This window comes from Rattus norvegicus, chromosome 9 (assembly GCF_036323735.1).
Source record: "Rattus norvegicus strain BN/NHsdMcwi chromosome 9, GRCr8, whole genome shotgun sequence".
In the NCBI taxonomy this organism is placed as follows: domain Eukaryota; kingdom Metazoa; phylum Chordata; class Mammalia; order Rodentia; family Muridae; genus Rattus; species Rattus norvegicus.
In genome coordinates, this window is record NC_086027.1 from 89,324,104 (window position 1) to 89,344,165 (window position 20,062).

The 20,062-nt window shown below is 40.5% G+C and overlaps 1 protein-coding gene across 18 annotated transcripts in view; it reads right to left on the bottom strand.

Annotated features, from left to right (window-relative positions):
• Dock10 (dedicator of cytokinesis 10) overlaps window positions 1-20,062 on the bottom strand; it is a 257,936-nt gene that overhangs the window by 32,168 nt on the left and 205,706 nt on the right. For 14 of the 18 annotated variants that reach the window (XM_039084669.2, XM_008767315.4, XM_063267004.1 and 11 more), the window contains exons 29-41: window positions 17,882-17,965; window positions 16,068-16,164; window positions 14,429-14,473; window positions 8,220-8,395; window positions 7,979-8,095; window positions 6,252-6,363; window positions 5,485-5,606; window positions 5,271-5,385; window positions 5,105-5,171; window positions 4,832-4,879; window positions 3,522-3,623; window positions 1,158-1,282; window positions 187-299 (exon numbers count right to left, since the gene is read on the bottom strand). In XM_039084669.2, the coding sequence (XP_038940597.1) occupies window positions 187-299; window positions 1,158-1,282; window positions 3,522-3,623; window positions 4,832-4,879; window positions 5,105-5,171; window positions 5,271-5,385; window positions 5,485-5,606; window positions 6,252-6,363; window positions 7,979-8,095; window positions 8,220-8,395; window positions 14,429-14,473; window positions 16,068-16,164; window positions 17,882-17,965 (1,323 nt within the window). The remainder of the gene's footprint in view (window positions 1-186; window positions 300-1,157; window positions 1,283-3,521; window positions 3,624-4,831; window positions 4,880-5,104; window positions 5,172-5,270; window positions 5,386-5,484; window positions 5,607-6,251; window positions 6,364-7,978; window positions 8,096-8,219; window positions 8,396-14,428; window positions 14,474-16,067; window positions 16,165-17,881; window positions 17,966-20,062) is intronic. The other 4 variants (XM_063267006.1, XM_063267010.1, XM_063267001.1 and 1 more) reach the window with 1 other exon arrangement.

The window sequence follows — 20,062 nt, forward strand, 5'->3', positions numbered from 1 at the left end:
TAGGCAAGTGCTCTACCACTGAGCCAAATCCCCAACCCCCAGAGAATCTCATTTTTAAAATGCTTGTGTGGAAGTTGATTCATTAAGTCCATAAATCATCTTTTAAAAAAAGTGTTTTGACTTCTCATGGCTTTCCCCCTCCACCCGGGTCATCACTTCTGCAGAAAACATTCTGATCATATTCACCTGGTGGACCTGGGTGAAGAGAGACAGCAGGTCCAGAATGGTGAGGCAGACCTCGGTGGCTATGTTGGCCTCGGTGTCTACATGGTGGACAATGTCTATTTCGTTGGAGTTGCCTATGAAATACAAAATAGAACAGTGCATAAACATGTAAGACAATTCTCTATGTCCAGTGAAACATTTCCTTATATTACAGTGTTTACTGATATTTTGATGAATAATATAAAATCAAAGTGACTTTGAACAATTTCATTTATTGCCTCAACTAAAAAAAAATACACTAAATTGTCTGTGACAGGTGTACCCTTTCCATGCATCAGCTGCAGGGTTTCTATTATTTTTAAAATTCTTTTTCTTTAATCTAGCCAGGATCACACTTCTTCTGTTATCATCCTGTTTAAAGATCTTGCTTCTGGGCTAATAGACTCAATGTATGGTCTCAGTGGACTGTCTAGACAAACAACCTCCTCAGAAAGCCACGTCGTGTGTTTAGAGATGAAGGCAGTGTGCATTTAAACAAGTAACCATGGGTCCTATGTTCACAATTTTCATGCTTCACAGCAACAGGTTCTATTTTTATCTTATTGCCACGCTGGACGTTATGTATCTCTGGAGTCATGATGTCATGGTTACTGCTTGTGGGAGATGGACATTCTTATCCTCTTCCCCTAGAGTCAGCAATAATTACTTGGTTAAGAGGGAGCCCCATAAACTTTATGACACCAAAAGTACCTAGATGAGCTGCCCTGAGACCATTACACTGAGTTTCATTTTCTGTTTTCTTCCCTGGTGAGGGCATTTTAAATTTTCCTCCTCATCTACACTCTGGTGATTCTTTCTTCGAAGAAACTTACAGGCCTATGGCACTGGCCTTCAGAACAGTGGTTTCCCTGGTTTGACAACATTTCCTCTCGTCTTGCAATGCACTTCCTGTTCTACATACCTGCAGAGAGATTGGCTTCTGGTTCACTTACTGTTCATGGTGTTGTCCAGCATCTGTAAGAGTTTGGGGTTGGAAAGTGCATTTTTGCCTCGGATGATAGGTAAGGTCTGAGATCTGTGCTGCTTATGGCCCTCATGACCGGAAGTGGTGTGCATCCTGGAACGGAGATGAGAATTGTGGTTGACCTACCCAGCAATGCCCTACATAACCAGTACCACTCAGATGGTGAGCACTGAGATGAGCGTACACAACATCTGCCAGGCACCGTCTTACTGATAACATTGACTTTGAGCAGCGCCATGGAAGAGGCTATTTAATACACTTGAAGAAATTTATTTAATCCATAAAAATATTCAGAAAGATACATTATGAGTCAAAGACACAGTGGGTGTCTATTTTTTTTAGCATATTTTGATTTTCTTCTTTTTTTATTGCCAAGTTCTATAGACTCAGTCATCTGTAAGTCTTGTCAGACCTCATTGTCACTACCTTGGCTGTGTGCTCAGACAACCATAGGGTCATACAGGATCTTAAACTGTTGTCAGGCTTAGCCCATTGATTTTAACCAAATAAATAAAGTACTGTCTGTTTAGTAACTGAAGATATAGTTACAAATATGTTAACCTAACCAAAACAAAGAAACAAACAAGCAAACAAAACACCTAAAAGACACTCAAAAATAAAACTGTTCGTCATTCATTATTACCTCAAGGACTAACAAGAACTCAAGAATGTTGAGTTTATTACTGGCTAGGCAGGAGGGCATTAAAAGTATAATGCAGACATGTGCCCTTGTTTGTTTTTGAAGCAATGTCTAAAATCTAGACCGAAGTGAAGTAACCCTTTTCCCCATCTGGTTTTGCTTCTGGAAACTTCTGTGATTTATAAACTGTTTGGGCCATGCCTCTTGCTGTGCTGTGGTGGGATCAGCATCAGGAAGGCAGCATTTGTGGTAGCATCTGTGCTTCTAGTTGCTTATCTGGGGTGGCAATGACAATGGCCTTCAGGTGTGTCTACCTGGAGAAACCAGCCAGTGTCTTTGTGGTGTTAGGAATGCTTCCTGGTGCCACAGCTTTCCCTGGTCCCAGGAGAAGCCTGGTGGTAGGAGATACCTTGTCATGTAAATAAACCATAAACAACATCTTTGTGAGGAAGGGAGCCAAGGAGCTGGGCCCTTGAGAGTCAAACCTCAGAAGGAACTCTGGTTTGTCCCTGACACAGTATTCAAGGCTAAGTAAGTTTTCAAGCATCTGGCAAAGTTAAAAGGACCTGTTTAAGCTGAATCTAGGGAGAGCCAACTTTGGCTTTCTGTAACCTATGAAGTCTGGATCGTGCCTGCATCTAGAGGGAGTAATGAGTTCTGAAACATGTGGCTGGGATTTTGGGGACTAAATTTTTCTCCCAGGTTTCGAGCCCTTTGCTGTCTGAAAGTGAAGGGAAAGCACTGGGTTCCAGGAGAAGAGGGCTAGCAGGATCTGTCCAACCTATAAGAAGAAGCCTTAAGACTTGTTCATCCTGAAAGGTGGACTGTGGTAACCTTAGGTGCCTTACAATTGCTATGCAACACATGAAGCAATTCCTTCTTGTGGTCTCCTGTTTTACGGTTTGCAAAGTAAAGCCATGATTACATCTTTTAAATTTACTGGAAGCCAATTTCTATAGGTCCCCATGGATGGCAGCAACATTTATTTTGTTATTTATTGACTATATACAGTTTCCTATTTCTTCCTAAAGCTCTTTTCTAAAATACCCACATCACGTTTTCTTATGATACGCCTGAGAAGAATAAGTCAAACTCAGGAAAGTTTCTGGAAACAGTTTTTATTTGTTAGACCCAGAGGATCTTGGAGGTGGACTTTCAGGGCAAGTGATTCTGACTGGGCAGGTAAAGGAGGGAGTGAGCAAGGTAGGCAAAATTGGAGATCGGCTAGTAAGTACATAATCTATGGGGACTCATGAGGATTCCCTGGCTTTCTCATGGCTTCTGACCCCTTAAAAAACATGAACTTCAAGAACACTAAGAAAATCTTTTAATTACTCAGCAGAACTCAAGTCACGATTCCAGGGTGCCTTTTTCCTATATTGCTAAGAACTATAAGGGGACATTCTATTGGAATTCTTTGTACCTTTGGGTTTTAGCTAAATAAAATGCCTATGAATTCTCCTCCAGTCAAGGCACTGTGCTGAACATAGTAAGCCACAGTCCTTCGTTTCTGTTTTTAAGCCAGTGAGGGACCTTGAGAAGTAGCTAAGAATTTTCTTCAGATAAACATATTAAGCTGCTTAAAACCACAGTTGTTTTTGGCATATATACATATATGGACCCCTATACATGCATGTTCACATATAAATGGCACATGCGTGATTTTTAAATACCAAGCCAAGGTGATATTACCATTGTGGCAAGAGACCTGATGTCTGGCAGGAAGGATTAGATCCCTTTAGAGTTCCATTGTTCTGGGTGGACTGCACAAACTTAAATGCTGCTGCGATTTTCCTGCAAAGAACACAGGTTTAAACCATAGCTCTGTGTTTATCATGGACACATGAAAGCAGAAGGGCGAACGACGAGCTATTACTGAATGATGAGCTATTTCATGTTCTGTGAATTAATGAAAAGTAAGGGGGCTGGGAGATGGCCCGCATAGCAAAGTACTTTCCATGAGGACCTGGCTTCTGAACTTCAGCATCCATCTATGTAAATGGAAGCCATTGAGCAGTCCCAGTCTCCAGAATCAGGGATCCACCAGGCAAGATGGCTTACTAGAAGAACCATATCGGTAAAGTCTGGCTTCAGGTGAAGAGAGGTTGACTCGGTAATTTTGGTGAAGAGTGTTTGAGGAAGACACCTACTGTCAACCTCTGGCTGCATGCAAACACATGCAAATGCACACAGCTCAGCACCACATATATAAACAAAATAAAAATAAAATTAACATTTCAGTTTCTTATAAGAATAGGAGCTTAGACGACTTTGGATGTTCTTGCCTTTGTGACAAATGGTGCCAGTATGAAGTAATTCTAGACTAATTTTTGTTTTTACCTTACTAAAAGCATGTTCTTAAATAGATGTGTTTCATCAATATAAATTTATCTGTCTATCTATATATCTATCACCAGCATGTATTATATGTAATCTTTCTTTCCTTTCTTCCTTTCTCTTTCTTTTTAATCTATCTATCTATCTATCTATCTATCTATCTATCTATCTATCTATCTATCTATCTTCTGTCTACCATCTCTCTATATAAATGTCTATATAATGAAACATCCCTCTTTCCCCATCCTGGTTTTCAGAAGGTCAGAGGTCAATTTCAGGTGTTAGCTCTCACCTTCCACCTTGTTTGAGACAGGGTTTCTTGTGTACCATTGCGAATGCTAGACTATCTGACCTGATAGCTTCCAGCGTGAAGAGAATTCTAATAGGGAGCACTGGGATTATAGACCCCTTTCTCATGTTTGCCTTTATGTGGGTTCTGGGATCCAAACCCAGGTCTTCATTCTTGCATGGCAAGTACTTCACTCACTGAGCCATATTCAAAGCTCCATGCTTTTTTTTTTTTTTTTCTGGAGCTGGGGACCGAACCCAGGGCCTTGCGCTCGCTAGGCAAGTGCTCTACCGCTGAGCTAAATCCCCAACGCTCCATGCTTTTTAAAAAGATGATATTTATATTAAAGACTATATACTAGAATTTAAACAATTACCTTATTATATTGCGTTTCCCCAGGTATCTAAAATTCTGAAGACAAACACTAGAAAGGGGAAAAAAGACATTCTAATTATTTACATTCCTTCATTTATACATAACAACATAACAAGTCATCTAAATATATGGAAAGAAAACTAGTAAATTTTCTTTACATATTCCATATACTATTGTTATTTATTTACCATAGGGCTTCTTTGAATGAAGAGTGGTATAGTGAGCTAGTTTGAAAGTTCCAGAAAATAAGTTATTGGATCAACCCTAAACTTACTCCAAGATGCTGAAGAAGTCTGACACCTCTGGACTGGGTGCTCTCTGCCAGTAGGCAATCAGAGTCTCTAGAAAGAAACACAATATGGCATGAGGATCTTAGAAATATAGGTTTCTTCTCTTTCTTTTTTTCTCCTTTTAAATAGATTTGAAGACAGTCCGCTTACCATCTGAAATGGTCTTCATAATATGAAGGAAACACATGAGAAGACTCCTGGTTTCTGCTTGATCTAATTTGTCAAACCGAAGCGTTGACCCAATCAAAGACAAGGGCCTTGGGATCTGGGAATCAAAGGACCAATAGGGATAATAAGTAAGACGGAGAGCGCCCTGGCTTGTAGTTGCAGTGTTTGACATGTGTGGCGGGGAGGGAAGCTGCACCTTTTCACAGTTGTCTGTCTTCTCACTACTCTTCTCTGCGGTGCTCGGGTTGGAGTCCAGGCTCGCTAAGGATGCTCTGGAATCTGCGTGGTTCACTGTAGAAATAGCTATCGATGAAAATGCTGGAAACAGAAGCCACAGCACACGAACGGTGATGAGATGTATGAGGACAAACAAGAACAAACATGAGGAAACAGTGTTGCTCATTGCTGAAGTGGGTAGAGAATTGGGAAATAGAATCTGGGCTTGACTTAAAAGCTATGCAACATTTATTTAAAGCATCGCACAGTGGTGGCCATGATGGATCTTGAAACACTGTTCAAAGTGCATATAAGGTTTGTTCTCTGGATCTCTTAAAATGAAAAACATAGACAAAGATAACTCTTATTTTAACAGAAGATGGTTTTGGGGAAGGAGTGTTTAACTTGACAGTTTATGTGAAATAGAAATGACATTTCCAAAATAGTTCTTAATAGAATCCTTGAAGCTGAAGAGCAATTATAATTTAAAAAGCTGTGCATAACAAAAAGCTAAAGACTGCTGAATAAAGTAATTTGATAACATCTGAGCAGACAGCCCTTTAAGCTAAGCAGACGTGGACGTTACTGGATGACATTCAAAGGAGTACGTTAAAGGCTCTAGTTATACAGCGTGGTGTACTTTGCCAGGTATATTATGCATATGAATTATGGATAGAAAGCGCCATGGTATACAATGTAAACATTGATGAATGGTAAACACAAGTATTCTCAGCAGGTCTTGAATACCTGCTATGGAATTTAAAACATCTTTGGAAAATGATGTATCCACAGAAGTTGCATGTTTCATGGACGTCTGAGTCTGAAATCCTCCATTAGTGCTGAGGTCATCTCTAGATCCCTGCATTCCAAGAGGAGAGGAAACAAATGAGTGTTAGTGGGTTCCAGAATGGTAGACCACTATGGCTTTTACTTCCCTCTCAATTAGGTATTCAGTTTGACATTTTATACTTGAACAAAGACCAAAGTCGACAAGGAAAATGGATATTGTCAAAGGCATAGTCTCGTTCACAGTTTGATTTTTTTATGCAGAATGTTAGAGTTTTTATATTTTTTTTCAGTTTCCTTCCTCCCACTATTCTGTCTTCTGCTTTTGTTTCCGCTGTGTGACTCACTGGATTTCACAGAGTTTAGTTGAGTAGGCATGGGTTATCCACTGGAGCATGAGGAGCTCAGAAATGGCTACATCAGAGGAGACAAAGAATATCTTTTCCGCAGCCTCCCTCAACTGCCATTAGCTCCCCAGTGGAGGCAGGGTCCATGATCCTCGCCACATCTAGGACTGAATAGTTACTGGCTCAATCTTACGCAGGGTCCACTGCAGGCAATCACAGCTGTTGCCAGTTCCTGAGTTTAAAAGCCATGTATATGACAGCATTTCATAGCTTTCCTCCCCAACGCTGGGCTTTTACATTCTCTCTGCTCCTTCTGGGGATTTTTTAAATGATGTATCAGAGACAATCTTTTAGTTGTGGACTAGAATAATTACTGATATAGCAATATATTAAGCTATAGATGTAATTTTCATCAATACGCGCGTGCACACACACACACACACACACACACATAATATTACCATCACTAGGGACTAGATTTTAAGTCCGTGTGTTCTGAGCATCTTGGCAAATGTTTTCTGTTATATAATTTGATATTAAGGCACTTTATATTGTGTTACACCCTTTATCCCAGTTTAGAAATATGAAAACAGAGGCCTAGAGAGCTTGAATAACTTTCTAAAGGGTATGCACATATTACATGATGCTGGTGGGATTTGATCATTCCTCAAACAAAAAACATGTCTAAAGGCATGATCCTAACTTTTAGAAGGTTCTATCTTAGGCTGTTACTGGATTTTGAGTGGGTTTTCCTTCTCTCATGAGTTTATTTTTTATGTGTATATTTACATGTTCATGTATGTGTGTGTGTACAGGAGCACATGGATGTGGAGGTCAGAGGTCAATGTCAGGTGTCTTCTTCCTTCAACTTCCTACCTTACTTTTGTGAGTCAAGGTTTCTCAATGAACCTGAACTTGCTAGAGTTTGCCTGGCCAGTGAGCCCTGGGGAATGCTGGTGGCTTGCACAATAGTCACAATGGGCCACACTGGGCTTTTGACCATATGAGATGCTAAGTTTCCATGGGGAAAAGTGGGGAGTAGTTGGTGAAGAACGGACAATGAAGCTAAGGCCATGAGGACATTATACAACCTACAAAAGCCGTGCAGATGTGGATGGTGCTTCAGAGAATAAGGGAGTGGAAACAGTCCCAAAGAGAGGGACGCGCCAGGTGGAAGCCGCGAGCACCCATTAGGGACCAACGGTATTGATCGAGTGCTTGTTGGAAAGTGCTGTTTAGCCCTAGCTTGCTTACAGGGAGGAAGGAATGGTCACACAGCACATAAATATGAGTAAGGGAAATTCCTTAAGGAGGGGAATTTGGAGAGCTGTGCAGACGTACCTGATTGGATGTATTCACGGTGAAAGGATACAGGTCCTTCAGGTAGATTCTTGGCATATTGTCCAGGAGCATGCCATACAGCGGCATGTACAGACTTGCTATCTGTGCCTGCTTCCTCTAGGTGAAGGCAGACAAGAAACGGCTCACGTGAAGATCAATATAGGCTCAAGGGTTTTATACTCATTTAATGTAGCGAGCCATTAAACAGCGTTTGGGGGAGAGAGAAAGAAAGGCTACTTACGGGTTCCCTGTATCGATCGTCAAAAGAATGCTTAGCCATTAGATTTTTTAGGACGGCCAAAGCTAAGTGCCTGATGTCTTGGTCCTCCTGCAGGGCGAAGCCAACTTCTCGGAGAAGAATTCCGATTAAGAAGTGTTTGCGGCAAAATTCATTTGTGACCGAGTATTCAGGCATATCTTTGAGAGGAAGAGAGTATGTTATTGAAAACTAAATAGCCACTTTACGAACACAAAAGGAAGATCAAACAGTTACTAAAACCTCTGCCCCCAAGCTGGAGAGATTCTACAAGACAGCCTTGTACAGAGATGTGGCCCGCTGTGACCTCAGGCGTATCTCCTCAGATGGGAAAATGTTTGCTGATGTCAACACAAGCATAGATAATAACACAGCATAGTTAACAGCCACGGCCTATCGAATGGCCTGCTCCCATCACTGCAGGGGGTAAAACATAAACGTGTTCTGTGTCTATAGGAACTGAGAAAGGTTCTAGGGGAGAAAAGGGCTACCTCGAGTTAGACCTTGGAGGATGCTGGATGGTTTGGAATCATTGTGGAAGTAAATGGAGGTCGGGGAGGATGTTGGGAGAGAGGGAAGGCTAACTTTCAATGGCACAGAGTTCTGAAATACAGACAGGTATGTGGAAATAGACATATGTGAGGGATCAGTAAATACAGTGGTGAAAAGAAGAGGCCTGGGAATTGAGGCTTGAGATATCAGGGGTGGAGTGGGTAGGGGTGGTCGTGGTGGGGTGGGGTAGATGGCGGAGAAACTGAAGTACAAATTCTGTATTCAGCACTTTGGTCCCCCCCTCAAGTTCTGTAGGAGTGGCTAAGGGTTCTTTTGTTTGTTTGTATTTGATTTTTGTTTTTTTGAGGCTTGTCGGGGGAACAACAATGGGCTTTAGAAGTCAAAGATGTGAAGCCACCCGGTTAGCACAAACAGGATGGATGTGCAGTGGAGAGGCAGAGCCTTGAGGACAACCCAGCTGAGGGCTTCATGCTGTTACAGAGCTTCACTCTGCTGTCCCTGTGACCTTCATATTCCTCCAAATGTATGGGAAACTCTAAGGGGGCTTCTAGCCCCTCACAGGCCAGCATCACTGGCTCTCACAGTAATAATGCTTGCTCTCTCCCAGGCATCCCTGCTAGAGCAGATTCATGGTCCAATCCCCTCCATTGGAAAGAATTTAGGAATGTAGGTTGTCAGCAATGGCCACCACCCTTAGAAAGCATTTGGAAAAAGAGATTGTTGTGGAAGCTTTGTTGAGATGTTTTTGGTAGTGGCTCTGGTGTAGAAAATCTTAGGGAACAATTTGAACTTCTTCAGAAAGGCACACTCTGAATGGTTGAGCGAGGGATATTTTTGAGGTCAGGGAACAAGAACAATGGCTGCCTGACCAGCATTTGCTGCCTTTCTTGCTGAAGCAAGATCAAGGTGATAATTAATTTCTTTTTCTCATTATTTGCTCTCGGCTTCCTGATCTGACTACAAAATTGTTAAATGAATATACACTCTGAGGATTTAGAGTAGAAATGACTGAATTTTATATAAAAGTTTAGATTTGTGATTCTTTTAAGATTTTTATAAGATTATTTTTTAAGATAAATAATAAAATATTTGATCCTTTCTTTATAACCTCAAATTGTTGCCTACCAATAAGAAAAATTAGCTGAGAAAATTACCTTGCTCTCTCACAATTTGTTAATCTATAACAAGTTGCTTAGTTACGGATGTATGTAGGTTCTTGGGAATAATAATTTTCTTTTACCTGTACAATGTAATGTTTTTTTTTTCATGGAAAGGTATTGGGGAACAAGCTGTTTTGCCATAATCGTTTACTAGAAGCAAAATAGAAGGTAATCACATTGTAACTTTATACTGTTTGAAAGGTTTTTCTGGGACATATAAGCTACTGGTGAAAAAATACATCGTTGGAGTCAACTCATTGGAGTTTGCTCCGTCTACCAAATGAACATATGTGCATAAATGTATAGATGTATATGTGTAAAATGGTTGGAACCAGCTTGTTGGAGGTTGGTTCATCCATCAAAATGTGTGTGTATGTAGATATGAAAAGTAGTTGGAGCTTTGCTCCATAAATCAAATAAGATTGTATATATGTCTCTGTGTATATGTATGCGTGAAATTGTTGGAACTTTGTTCTATCCATCAAGTATATGTGTCCGTGTGTGTGTGTGTCTGTGTGTATGTGCATGTGTATGTGTATGTGCATATGTGCATGTGTATGTGTATGTGCATATGTGCATGTGTATGTGTATGTGTATAAAGTGGTTGGAGCTCGCTCATTGGAGCTTGCTTTATCCACCAAGTGTGTGTGAGTGTGCGCCTGCTTGCACCTTCACCACCTGCACCTCCCCTCCTTGGATTACTGAATGAACTGTCCTGGAACTTACTCTGTAGCCAAGGCTGGCCTTGAACTCTAGAGATCTGCCTACCTCTGCCTCCTGTGATTAAAGGTGTGCACCCCCACTGCTTGGCTGACACTAAGGGTTTTGAGATCAATGGCCTGATTAAGCTTGTGATTTATTGACTTATTAATGTAGGAGAATTACATATGGGGGCATATTAAGTGAGAGATGCAACTCGATGTAGAGGGGATAAAAGAAACTGTGTTTGGGCTGGGGTCAGAAGGAACTGGCAGTGACAGGAGCATCAGAACTAGCTGGTTGAAGAAAGTGACGGAGCAGGGAGAGGGAAAAGCCAGTGGGACTGGAAAATCTGAGCCTGAACTATTATGCTAATCATTCTGTAATGATTAGACTAACTTGGAGTTGTGCATCTTGTTCCCCAGGGTAACTGCCCCATAGCAGTGGGCTAGCACCCTGGATGACATTGGGGAAACTTCCTCATGTTGGAATGCTTAATGCCTTTATGAATATGACCCAGCAAATCCTGGTGACAAAAGCCAAAATATACAACTGAAAGGGTATTGAAATTAGAAAATGTTTCTAGACATCAAAGGAGACCAAGAGGGAGAAGGAGGGGGAGAACAGAAAGGGGGAAGGAGGAAGAAGAAAAGATGGAGAAGGAGGAGTCAACTTAAGGATTGCAAGAAAATCTGTGCAAACCATATATGCTTAGGGGCTTGCTGTATTCAAAAGACAGAGGATCTGAAGAAATGGCTTAGTAGCTAAAAGCACTTGCTCCAATTTCAGACAACCCGGATCACACACAGTGGCTCACACACCTATAACTCCAGTTCCAGGGGTCAAGTGCTGAATTCCAGCCTCTGCAGACTCCAGATAACCAGGTGGTGCGCATATATACGTGCAGTCAAGCATTCATAACACTTAAAAATGTCTATCTTAAAAATGATGAAACATAAATAATCTATATGAGCTAACGGCAAAACAAAATAATGCTATAAACCCAAATAACGAGATTCAAAAGTAGGTGAAGAATGTGAATAGGCAGTTTTCTAAAGAAGACGTTAAAGTTCCCGAAAAGAGAATGAAACAAGAGTTTAATACCACTGATGACCAGGAAAGTGCAAATCATAGTCCCAGTGAGCTGTCAGCTCCTTCCTGTCAGAGTGGCCACTAGGAGACGTCAAATGATCACGAAGGATAGGGACTGCGTGAAGAAGCAGGAATCCAATACACTGTCCAAGTGAACTTGAACATCAGTACAGCCAATGGAAAACCAGATGGGGATTCTCCGTAAGTAAAGGCATAACTGCTTCATCATTCAGTGATGCAACTTAAGGATACATGCCCCCAAAATTGAAACCAGACATTTCTTTTTTTCTTTTTTACAATATATTAAAAAAAACCCATAAAATTTCATGTGAATGAGGCAGCATGTAATGTCGTGTATATATTTACATATTTATAAGGTTTAAATCAGCTAAACATATTTATGCACTGAATACTTATAGTTCTTCTACCATGAGAACATTCAAGGTCCTTTCTTCTGGCTTTTTGAAATGTACAGTAAATTACGTTACCAGTGCCATTGCTCTACTCTGCAGCAGCTAGGGTGTCTCGCTTCTACTGAACCAGAACTTTTCAGCCAGTCTTTGTCCATACCTCCCTTACATACTTCCCGAGCCTCTCGGAAACACAACTGTACTCTCAACTTCTAGGAGCCCATGTTTTAGAATCACCTATAAGTGAGATCAAGTGCAACTTGTCCTTATTTCTGACTCATCATGCCACAAATGACACTAATGTGTAATGGGTCAAACCATAATCCACATTGCAATGTGCATTTTGTTCATTGGCAGTTGGAGCCCTAGGCTGCTTCCATTACCTCCCTCCCGTGAACAGTGCTTCAGTGACCGTGTACCCTCTTGAGGACATGGCAGGCAAACCTCTGCCTATTTATACAGTAGAGGGATCTATCAATCTATTATAATCTGTCTATCTACCAATCTATCTACCTACCTACTGATCTGTCACCTCTTTCTCTACTCTCTCTCTCTCTCCCTACCTACCTACTGATCTGTCACCTCTTTCTCTTCTCTCTCTCTCTCTCTCTCTCTCTCTCTCTCTCTCCCTCCTTCCCTCCCTCCCTCCCTCCCTCCCTACCTACCTACCGATCTGTCATCTCTCTCTATTATCTATCTATCTATCTATCTATCTATCTATCTATCTATCTATCTATCTATCTATCTATTTATCTATCTATCCATCTATCCATCCATCTACTATCTATATCTATCTACTACCTATGTATCATCTGTCTGTCTGTCTATCTATCTATCTATCTCTCTATTATCAATCAATCTATCTATCTATCTATCCATCCATCTACTACCTATATCTATTTACTACCTATGTATCATTTGTCTGTCTGTCTGTCTGTCTGTCTATCTGTCTGTCTATCTATCTTTTATTTTGAGACTCCACCAAACTGTTTTCACTCATGGCTTTACTAATTTACATTCCCACCGAGAATGCACAAGGACTCTCTTTTCTTTACACGTCTTATACTTTATATAAAAATCGACATCTTAAACATCTGCAATGCCATGTTTGTTGGGATTTTATCGCAAAGATATAAAAGGGGCAGGAAATCAGCGTTTTGGAAATAGTAGAGGGAACTGTGGGAAGTGAAAACAAACTGCAGATACTCAGGAGCTCATCTGTGGATGTTAAAAAGTCGAGCTCCTGTAAGTAGACGAGAAATGGAATTTTGAGGGACTGGGGAGATGAGAGAAATGGGCATTTTTCTCCCACTGACAGTTCTGTCCCAGGCACAGATTCTCAGTGAGGGGATGGACACATTATGATGCCAAGTATGTAGCATGGAAACCATAGTTAATAGCAATACTTTATAGATAAAATGTGTACAGCTGGGGGCTTTATTGTACATATGAGGAAAATTTCAGAAGACTTGGGAAATTAAGACATTGGAAAACCTGAAGACTAAAATGTCGTGGATTGCTGTTTGTATTTTCTGTTCCCTCAAGAGGGGAGCCCATACTCAGGTGAGGTCAAGCAAAATCTTAATTGGTCAGATAAGGCTAGAGCCTGTGATTGGGCAGTGAAAGGAAAAAGTAGAGCTGAAAGTTTTAGAGAGGGGAAAGAGGAAGAAAGACAGAGACAGAGAAACGAAGGATAGAAGAAAATAGAGGAAGAAGATGAGCTGAGGTCATGTGGCCCAAAGTAGCCACAGGGTGCTATGGATTTCATAGATGGGCAATAGAGCAGTGTAGGGTACATTTGCCCAATCTAGGCATGCAGCTTGTATTTATATCAGTTGGGTCTTGTGTTCTTTGCACGGGCATTTTGGGGTTGGAGGTTTACCGTTATAAATCTGGTTGGTATATTACAAACCTCAAGTGTTATCATTTTAAGGAGCTAAGGGGATCTGACTGAGTGGTAGCCGGCTTTCTGCAGGCCAGCCACGGCAGGCCTGGGAAGTGCGAGCGGCTTGGCAGCAAGCTAGCCACAGGAACGAGGGCAAGACCAATGCTTGGGGCTGGCAATGGAGGTGGGCAAGACTGCCATGCTGGTGCAGAGCCAGATTTAGTGTAGTTCATTTCTTAAATCTACACGCCACAATAAAATATAAAGGAATTAAAGTTAAGGTATCAAATTATATGTGACAAAAGAGAAAAGTTCAGACAATCATTTGGACATGTTGGTTACAGGTTAACACAGGCATCTGTAGCATCTGTGCCCATTAACATGATAATACTACTATGGGGGCTTATGCAGGTAATATGAAATACGATTATTTACCTGATGCATGTAACTCTTGAATTGATTCCGAGGGTGTCAAGGGATCTAGACATGGTATAAATAGACAATAATTTCAGATACATCCATACTCAGATACATATACAGTCTATTAATTAGTTAAATTTATAGGAGAAATTTAAAACATATTTCAATTTATTTGCTATTATGTCACCATTTTCCAAGAAAACTTAGGTTGTATGCCTCTCAATTTCATGAACAGAATTATATATATATACACACACATAAATACATATATATATTTAAGCTATTTTACTGCCTTGTTGATTGAGAATGCCTAATTAGAATTAAAATAACCAAATAAAGGTTTGATCCACCCTGCATATCTTAGCTAACTTATCTAGCCAAGAATAACTTGGCATTAAGTTGGATTAAAAAAAGAAGAAATTTTCCTCCTCAGTTGGGGAGAAAAAAAGAAATTCTCCTTCTCCTCCTTCCCCCTCTTTTTTCTTTCCCCATCCCCTTACTATTTATTCACTGCTGGGATCAAACCTTAAGTGTCATACATTCTAGGGAAGGCCTCTGCTGCTGAGTTAGACTTTTAAGGATAAATAAAATCACATCCCAAACAAACAACACCCAAAGCCCAAAAATGTTTTTGTCTGACATAAAATTTCTACTTTTTCTCTCCACTATGGGATGTGCATTGCACACTGGAGAAAGGATGTGGTGATCCATGCAGATTATATTTAAAGTGGAGATATTAGCATATTTCTAGGCCTGCTGCTGTAAATTTCCTTCTGTGGTGTCGATGCAAGCTGCCACAATGGGCTCTTAGCCTTCTATTTTCTGATCTCTTGACCTTCAATATGTCAGTGTGAGTAGTCTATTCATAGCTTGGAAGCACAGAACTTCAAGTCCCTGACTCAGTTTCGGTCTTCTCTTTGTGCTGGATGCTCAATTAGTTTCTGATGTTTACATTCGCTCATGATTTTTCTCCATAGGTGCACACACATGCGCACACACACACACACACACACACACACACACACACACACACACACAGAGGTTCCAAATTTACCAAATAAACATTTTATGTGTAGTATTTAAATGTATGTCAAATTTAGTAAATGAAATGTGCTCTGTTCTGACCTCTGTACCCAGTCTCACCTCCTCTCTGGCCTAGGAGTGTCCAGAGTTTATAAGGCAGCCTTTTTTCCTTCCTTCCTTCCCTCCATCCTTCCCTTTCACCTTCCCTCCCTTTTTCCTTCCCTTCTTCCTTCTGGCTTTCCAGTTTTTCCTTTAGGAGAACTCCATCCTGACACAGTTATGCTAATTAATAATGTCCACTGGAATTATACTCCTGACTTTTTCCTCTCCATATTCAGGTATCAAAATCAATGGAAATCTGTCTTTCAGAACTAGTAGGACCTAGTTTATAATTCTCTGGTTTATAGTAACTAGGTTGAAAATTCTGCTGGATTTCTCTGCTGAAAAGGGGAAGATAAATACAGAGTTGCAGTCATAATCACATGGGGTAAACCCTCTTGTGTTGTTACCAGATGATTAGGCTTAGATAGCTAAGTTGCCTCTTCAAACAGAATGGTTAAGGAAACTGGAGAACATGGTCAGAACAAGTGCCAGCCTTGTAGGGACTTAGGAAGATATGCGGACTTGTTACCTGGAATGTTCGCAGATCTTATGGGGAGACACAGAGGGATAAAATGTTCATGTTGACAAACTTCCTGAAGGAAATCAAACTTATATTGGCATAAAGTCTGAAACAGAAGCAAACAGCATGATTATTATTTGTACATCATTAAGTTTCATAAAAACAAGCAAAAGAAAGGTGCATGCTTCAATTGGACCATGACAAAGAAGAAAAGAGTTAATTTTGTATGACCACCAAGCAGTTCCTAGGTTTAGGGGAGTCTGTTTGCTCAGAAGTGCTTCTTGGAGTCACTCACACTCCTTATCTTTGCACACAGGTCAAGACAACCTATAGGAAGAGAGCAACTAGGGGTTGGGGATTTAGCTCAGTGGTAGAGAGCTTGCCTAGCAAGCGCAAGGCCCTGGGTTCGGTCACCAGCTCCGAAAAAAAAAAAAAAAAAAAAAGAAAAAAAAGGAAGAGAGCAACTGTGACCCACATTCTATTCCTATGAGAGACAACTCTGAGTTTTGCTTTTAGCTTATGTTATAATGTGTTTATTGTATGTTCAGTCCTGCTGCATTGTGTGAATGGAGCCCTCTCAAGACTCCAACTCAAATCGCAGAGCAGACTGTGATTGTAATCAGGTCCAGCCTCAGGAAGATAACGGTACACATACTCTGAAGTGATGTCAACTCCATAGGACACTAGTCCTTAGCATCTGTCATTAGTTCCTTTCTCCCCTGACTTTGCAGAAGGTGTGCCTTTTCTATAACATCTGGATTTGGACAGTGATCGCAGAGTTTAGACTTGGTCTAAGAAAAACGCAATTTACATAGGAATGATTGTCATAACAGTTTTATATCCACTCTCACACATGAGAGACAATAGTCTTTAAGAGCCATTAGCCTGTCACTACTACATGCACTAATATTAGTTCACAGAATACAAAAATATTCCTTTATCTCCAATTAGAATTCTATTTCTGGCAACAACATCCAATAGTGTAGGAAATTGCCATTTCAAAGAAGAACAGTATTTGATGTGCTCTTTTGTATGTGAGCAAGCGTATAATTAAATTACACACACGTATTAATTATTCTTCACTGAGAATATGCCAATTGATCTTCAGAAAATATATGGGTCTAGTGCAATTATATTTAAATGGAGATTATGCACAGTTCATGCATCATACAACTATATAGTCTTTAAAATATATTTAAAGAACCTTATACAACTAAGGTTATTTTTACAATAGAGTTTATAAGTATGAGTGTGTCTGTGAAAAAAATGAGAAGAATCTCAAATAATAGCTTAATGTGCACCGTAAGGTCTCAGATAAAGAGGAACATGCAAACCTCAAAGGAAGGAGTAGTTACCAATAATAATGAAGGTCAAGGGAAGAAATTAATGAAATAGGAACTAAAAGAATAACATAAAGAATCAACCGAAAAGTTGGTTCTTTGGAAAGAGATGATTGACAGACCTTATCCAAACCAACTAAAGAATGAAGATCCAAATTAATATAATTAGAGATATAAAGGTCTCATAATAAACTACCATGAAGTCCAGAAGACTGTTAGGGAATATTTAAAACTATAACCCTGGGACATCTAGAATAAATGAATGCTATTAATCATATGCTATCTAATAAAATCAAGTTATGAGAATATAAACAACATGAATACCCATATCAATGAGATTAAAAGTTCCAAACCAGATGGTAGAGAGCTTCTCCTATGGCTCGCTCGGTAGATGGCAGGCTGGTGTGTCACTGATACGCACAGAGATTACCTTGGTTATCATGCTGGATTGGACCAAGCATTACTTCCGTCCCTGGTCCTTACCTTGAACTCACCGGAAGAGAACATGCTGACGTAATTGTTGACCATCTTAAACACGAATCCCCGGTCCATAAACGTAAAGCAGCGCTAAGGAGATATAATTGCAAAGTCAAATCTTTTTACTTGTGGGACTTCAGGAAAGACGATTATATACTGATTCAGAATAATATTTAACTAAGTGTGCGATGTGCTTGTTTAAAAATATCTTGAAAGCATGTTGGAACACCCATCTGAATATAGCGACGAATTCAAACGTTAGAGATAAGATTAATGCTTGAGGGTCCAAACCTGCACCTAATGACTATTTAAAATATTGCTTGGAGTTTTGTAATGAGGTTTGTTTTAGACTTTCCCTTTTATATACAAAGTTGTCTGCTTTTAAATTACTTGGCTACATCTTATTACTGTTTTTAGTACATTGATACCAGAGTTGCTTAGGTGGAGATCATCTGCTGTACACTCTGGGTGGTATGGAATGGCTAGTACTCTTCATCCTTATTGGCTTCCTTCCCCAGGGGACTGTTTTCTGTTTTATCCAGGGAAGCATGCATTTGAAGGACAAAGAGAGGAGATCCTGCAATTTCTATTAGAGAGCAGTTGGTGTCTTGTTTGGTCTGTTCAGATCCTCTTAATCTAGTTAGGAAGGTCTTAGGTCAAATTTATAATGGGTGCATGTAATTGATGATTATGGAATACATCTCTCAGTCAGTATTTGGCAAAGCTACTGTTTCTAACCATTCTCCTTCTACCCTGGACCCTGGTCCTTTAGCTTGGCTTATGATTACCAGCAGTGAAGGTTGGGTGGTAACATTTATCCCCCAAGTATGGGTTATCTAGCCAAGCAGATTAGATATGAAGACTTTCCCTTGCAGAGATATGCGTTACCACCCATTCTTATGGTTTAGGATAGTTTCAGAGCACATCCATTAAGACCTGAGGTCCACCTCATCCTAGATCAGATATTCTCAAATGGTTTTCAAAAGCTAGTTGAAATAAAAGCAAGGATTACTCAGACGAAGAGGCAAGGAGACGGCCATCAAGCAGGAAAACAACACTTGCCTTGGCATTATGCTGCAAAAGAAGAGGACTTGTACGGGTGGGGGTGGGGAAGAGTTGAGACACAGTTTGGTAGGACAAGAGAAGGGAAAAAGCCAAAACATAAAAGCTATATGGGTTCCTGTGGTGTGGATCCATGTGAGACACGTCTGTGCTAAGGGAAAACAATACAAACACACAAGCTTTTGGCATAAACACTGTAAAATGGTGCTTCCTATGATGTGGTTGAAGGAGGGTCCCTGAAACCCCAGGGCATATTTATGCCCTCAAAATGATTCCACACTCCGCTCTCTTGTTGATGGAAAGCAACGAGCACAATTATGGTATTATAAATTTTCCCTCATTAAATCTCAATGACAATAGTTATTTAGGGCTTGCGTCTGGAAGATACCTCCCTCCACAAGCTCCTGTTTTAGGCAATCAGTCCCCAGGATATGTAGTTATTTTGAAGTTGTGGACGCTTTATCTTTAGGACCCAAGGCTTGGCTAGTGGGAGGAGGTTACCATGGATGGGACTCCAGAGGTTCTGCCTCTGGCCTTCCTCCACTGTTTCCTTGTGTCAGCCATGTGAACAAATTGTTGTGACCTGCCACCAGAGGACAGTGACTCTACTATCCTTCCGAGGGAAATGGACTGTGATGCTCTGAAATGAGGAGTCAACAAATTACTGCCAAAGTTGTTCCTATCAAACGTTTTGTGCTAGCCTTATGGAAAAGAAGGACTGCTCTGAGTCACGGCATGTGACTGCTTTGAGGAATTAGACAACCAAACGAGGGAAACATTCAGTGCCTTCTAGAGAAATGGCTATTGGCAGATCTCTGGGAGTACAAGAGGCCACACCAAGAAGGCAGTGGGAAAGCTCAGTGTGCACCAGCTCCTGGAACTGGGCCAAACCAAGACGTTTGCTCTTCCCCTTTGCAGCTCTGGTATTATTTCCCTTTATTTTTCTTTAATCCTTTTAACGCCATTCCCTATGCTTTCATTGTCTTCTGTGTCATTAAATTTAAAATATGTATGTATGATGGACACTTATGATGCAATCTTTCCATTCATAAACTTCTTTTGTGTGTGTGTGTGTGTGTGTGTGTGTGTGCCAACCATGTGATATGTTGTTATTGCTATTATTAG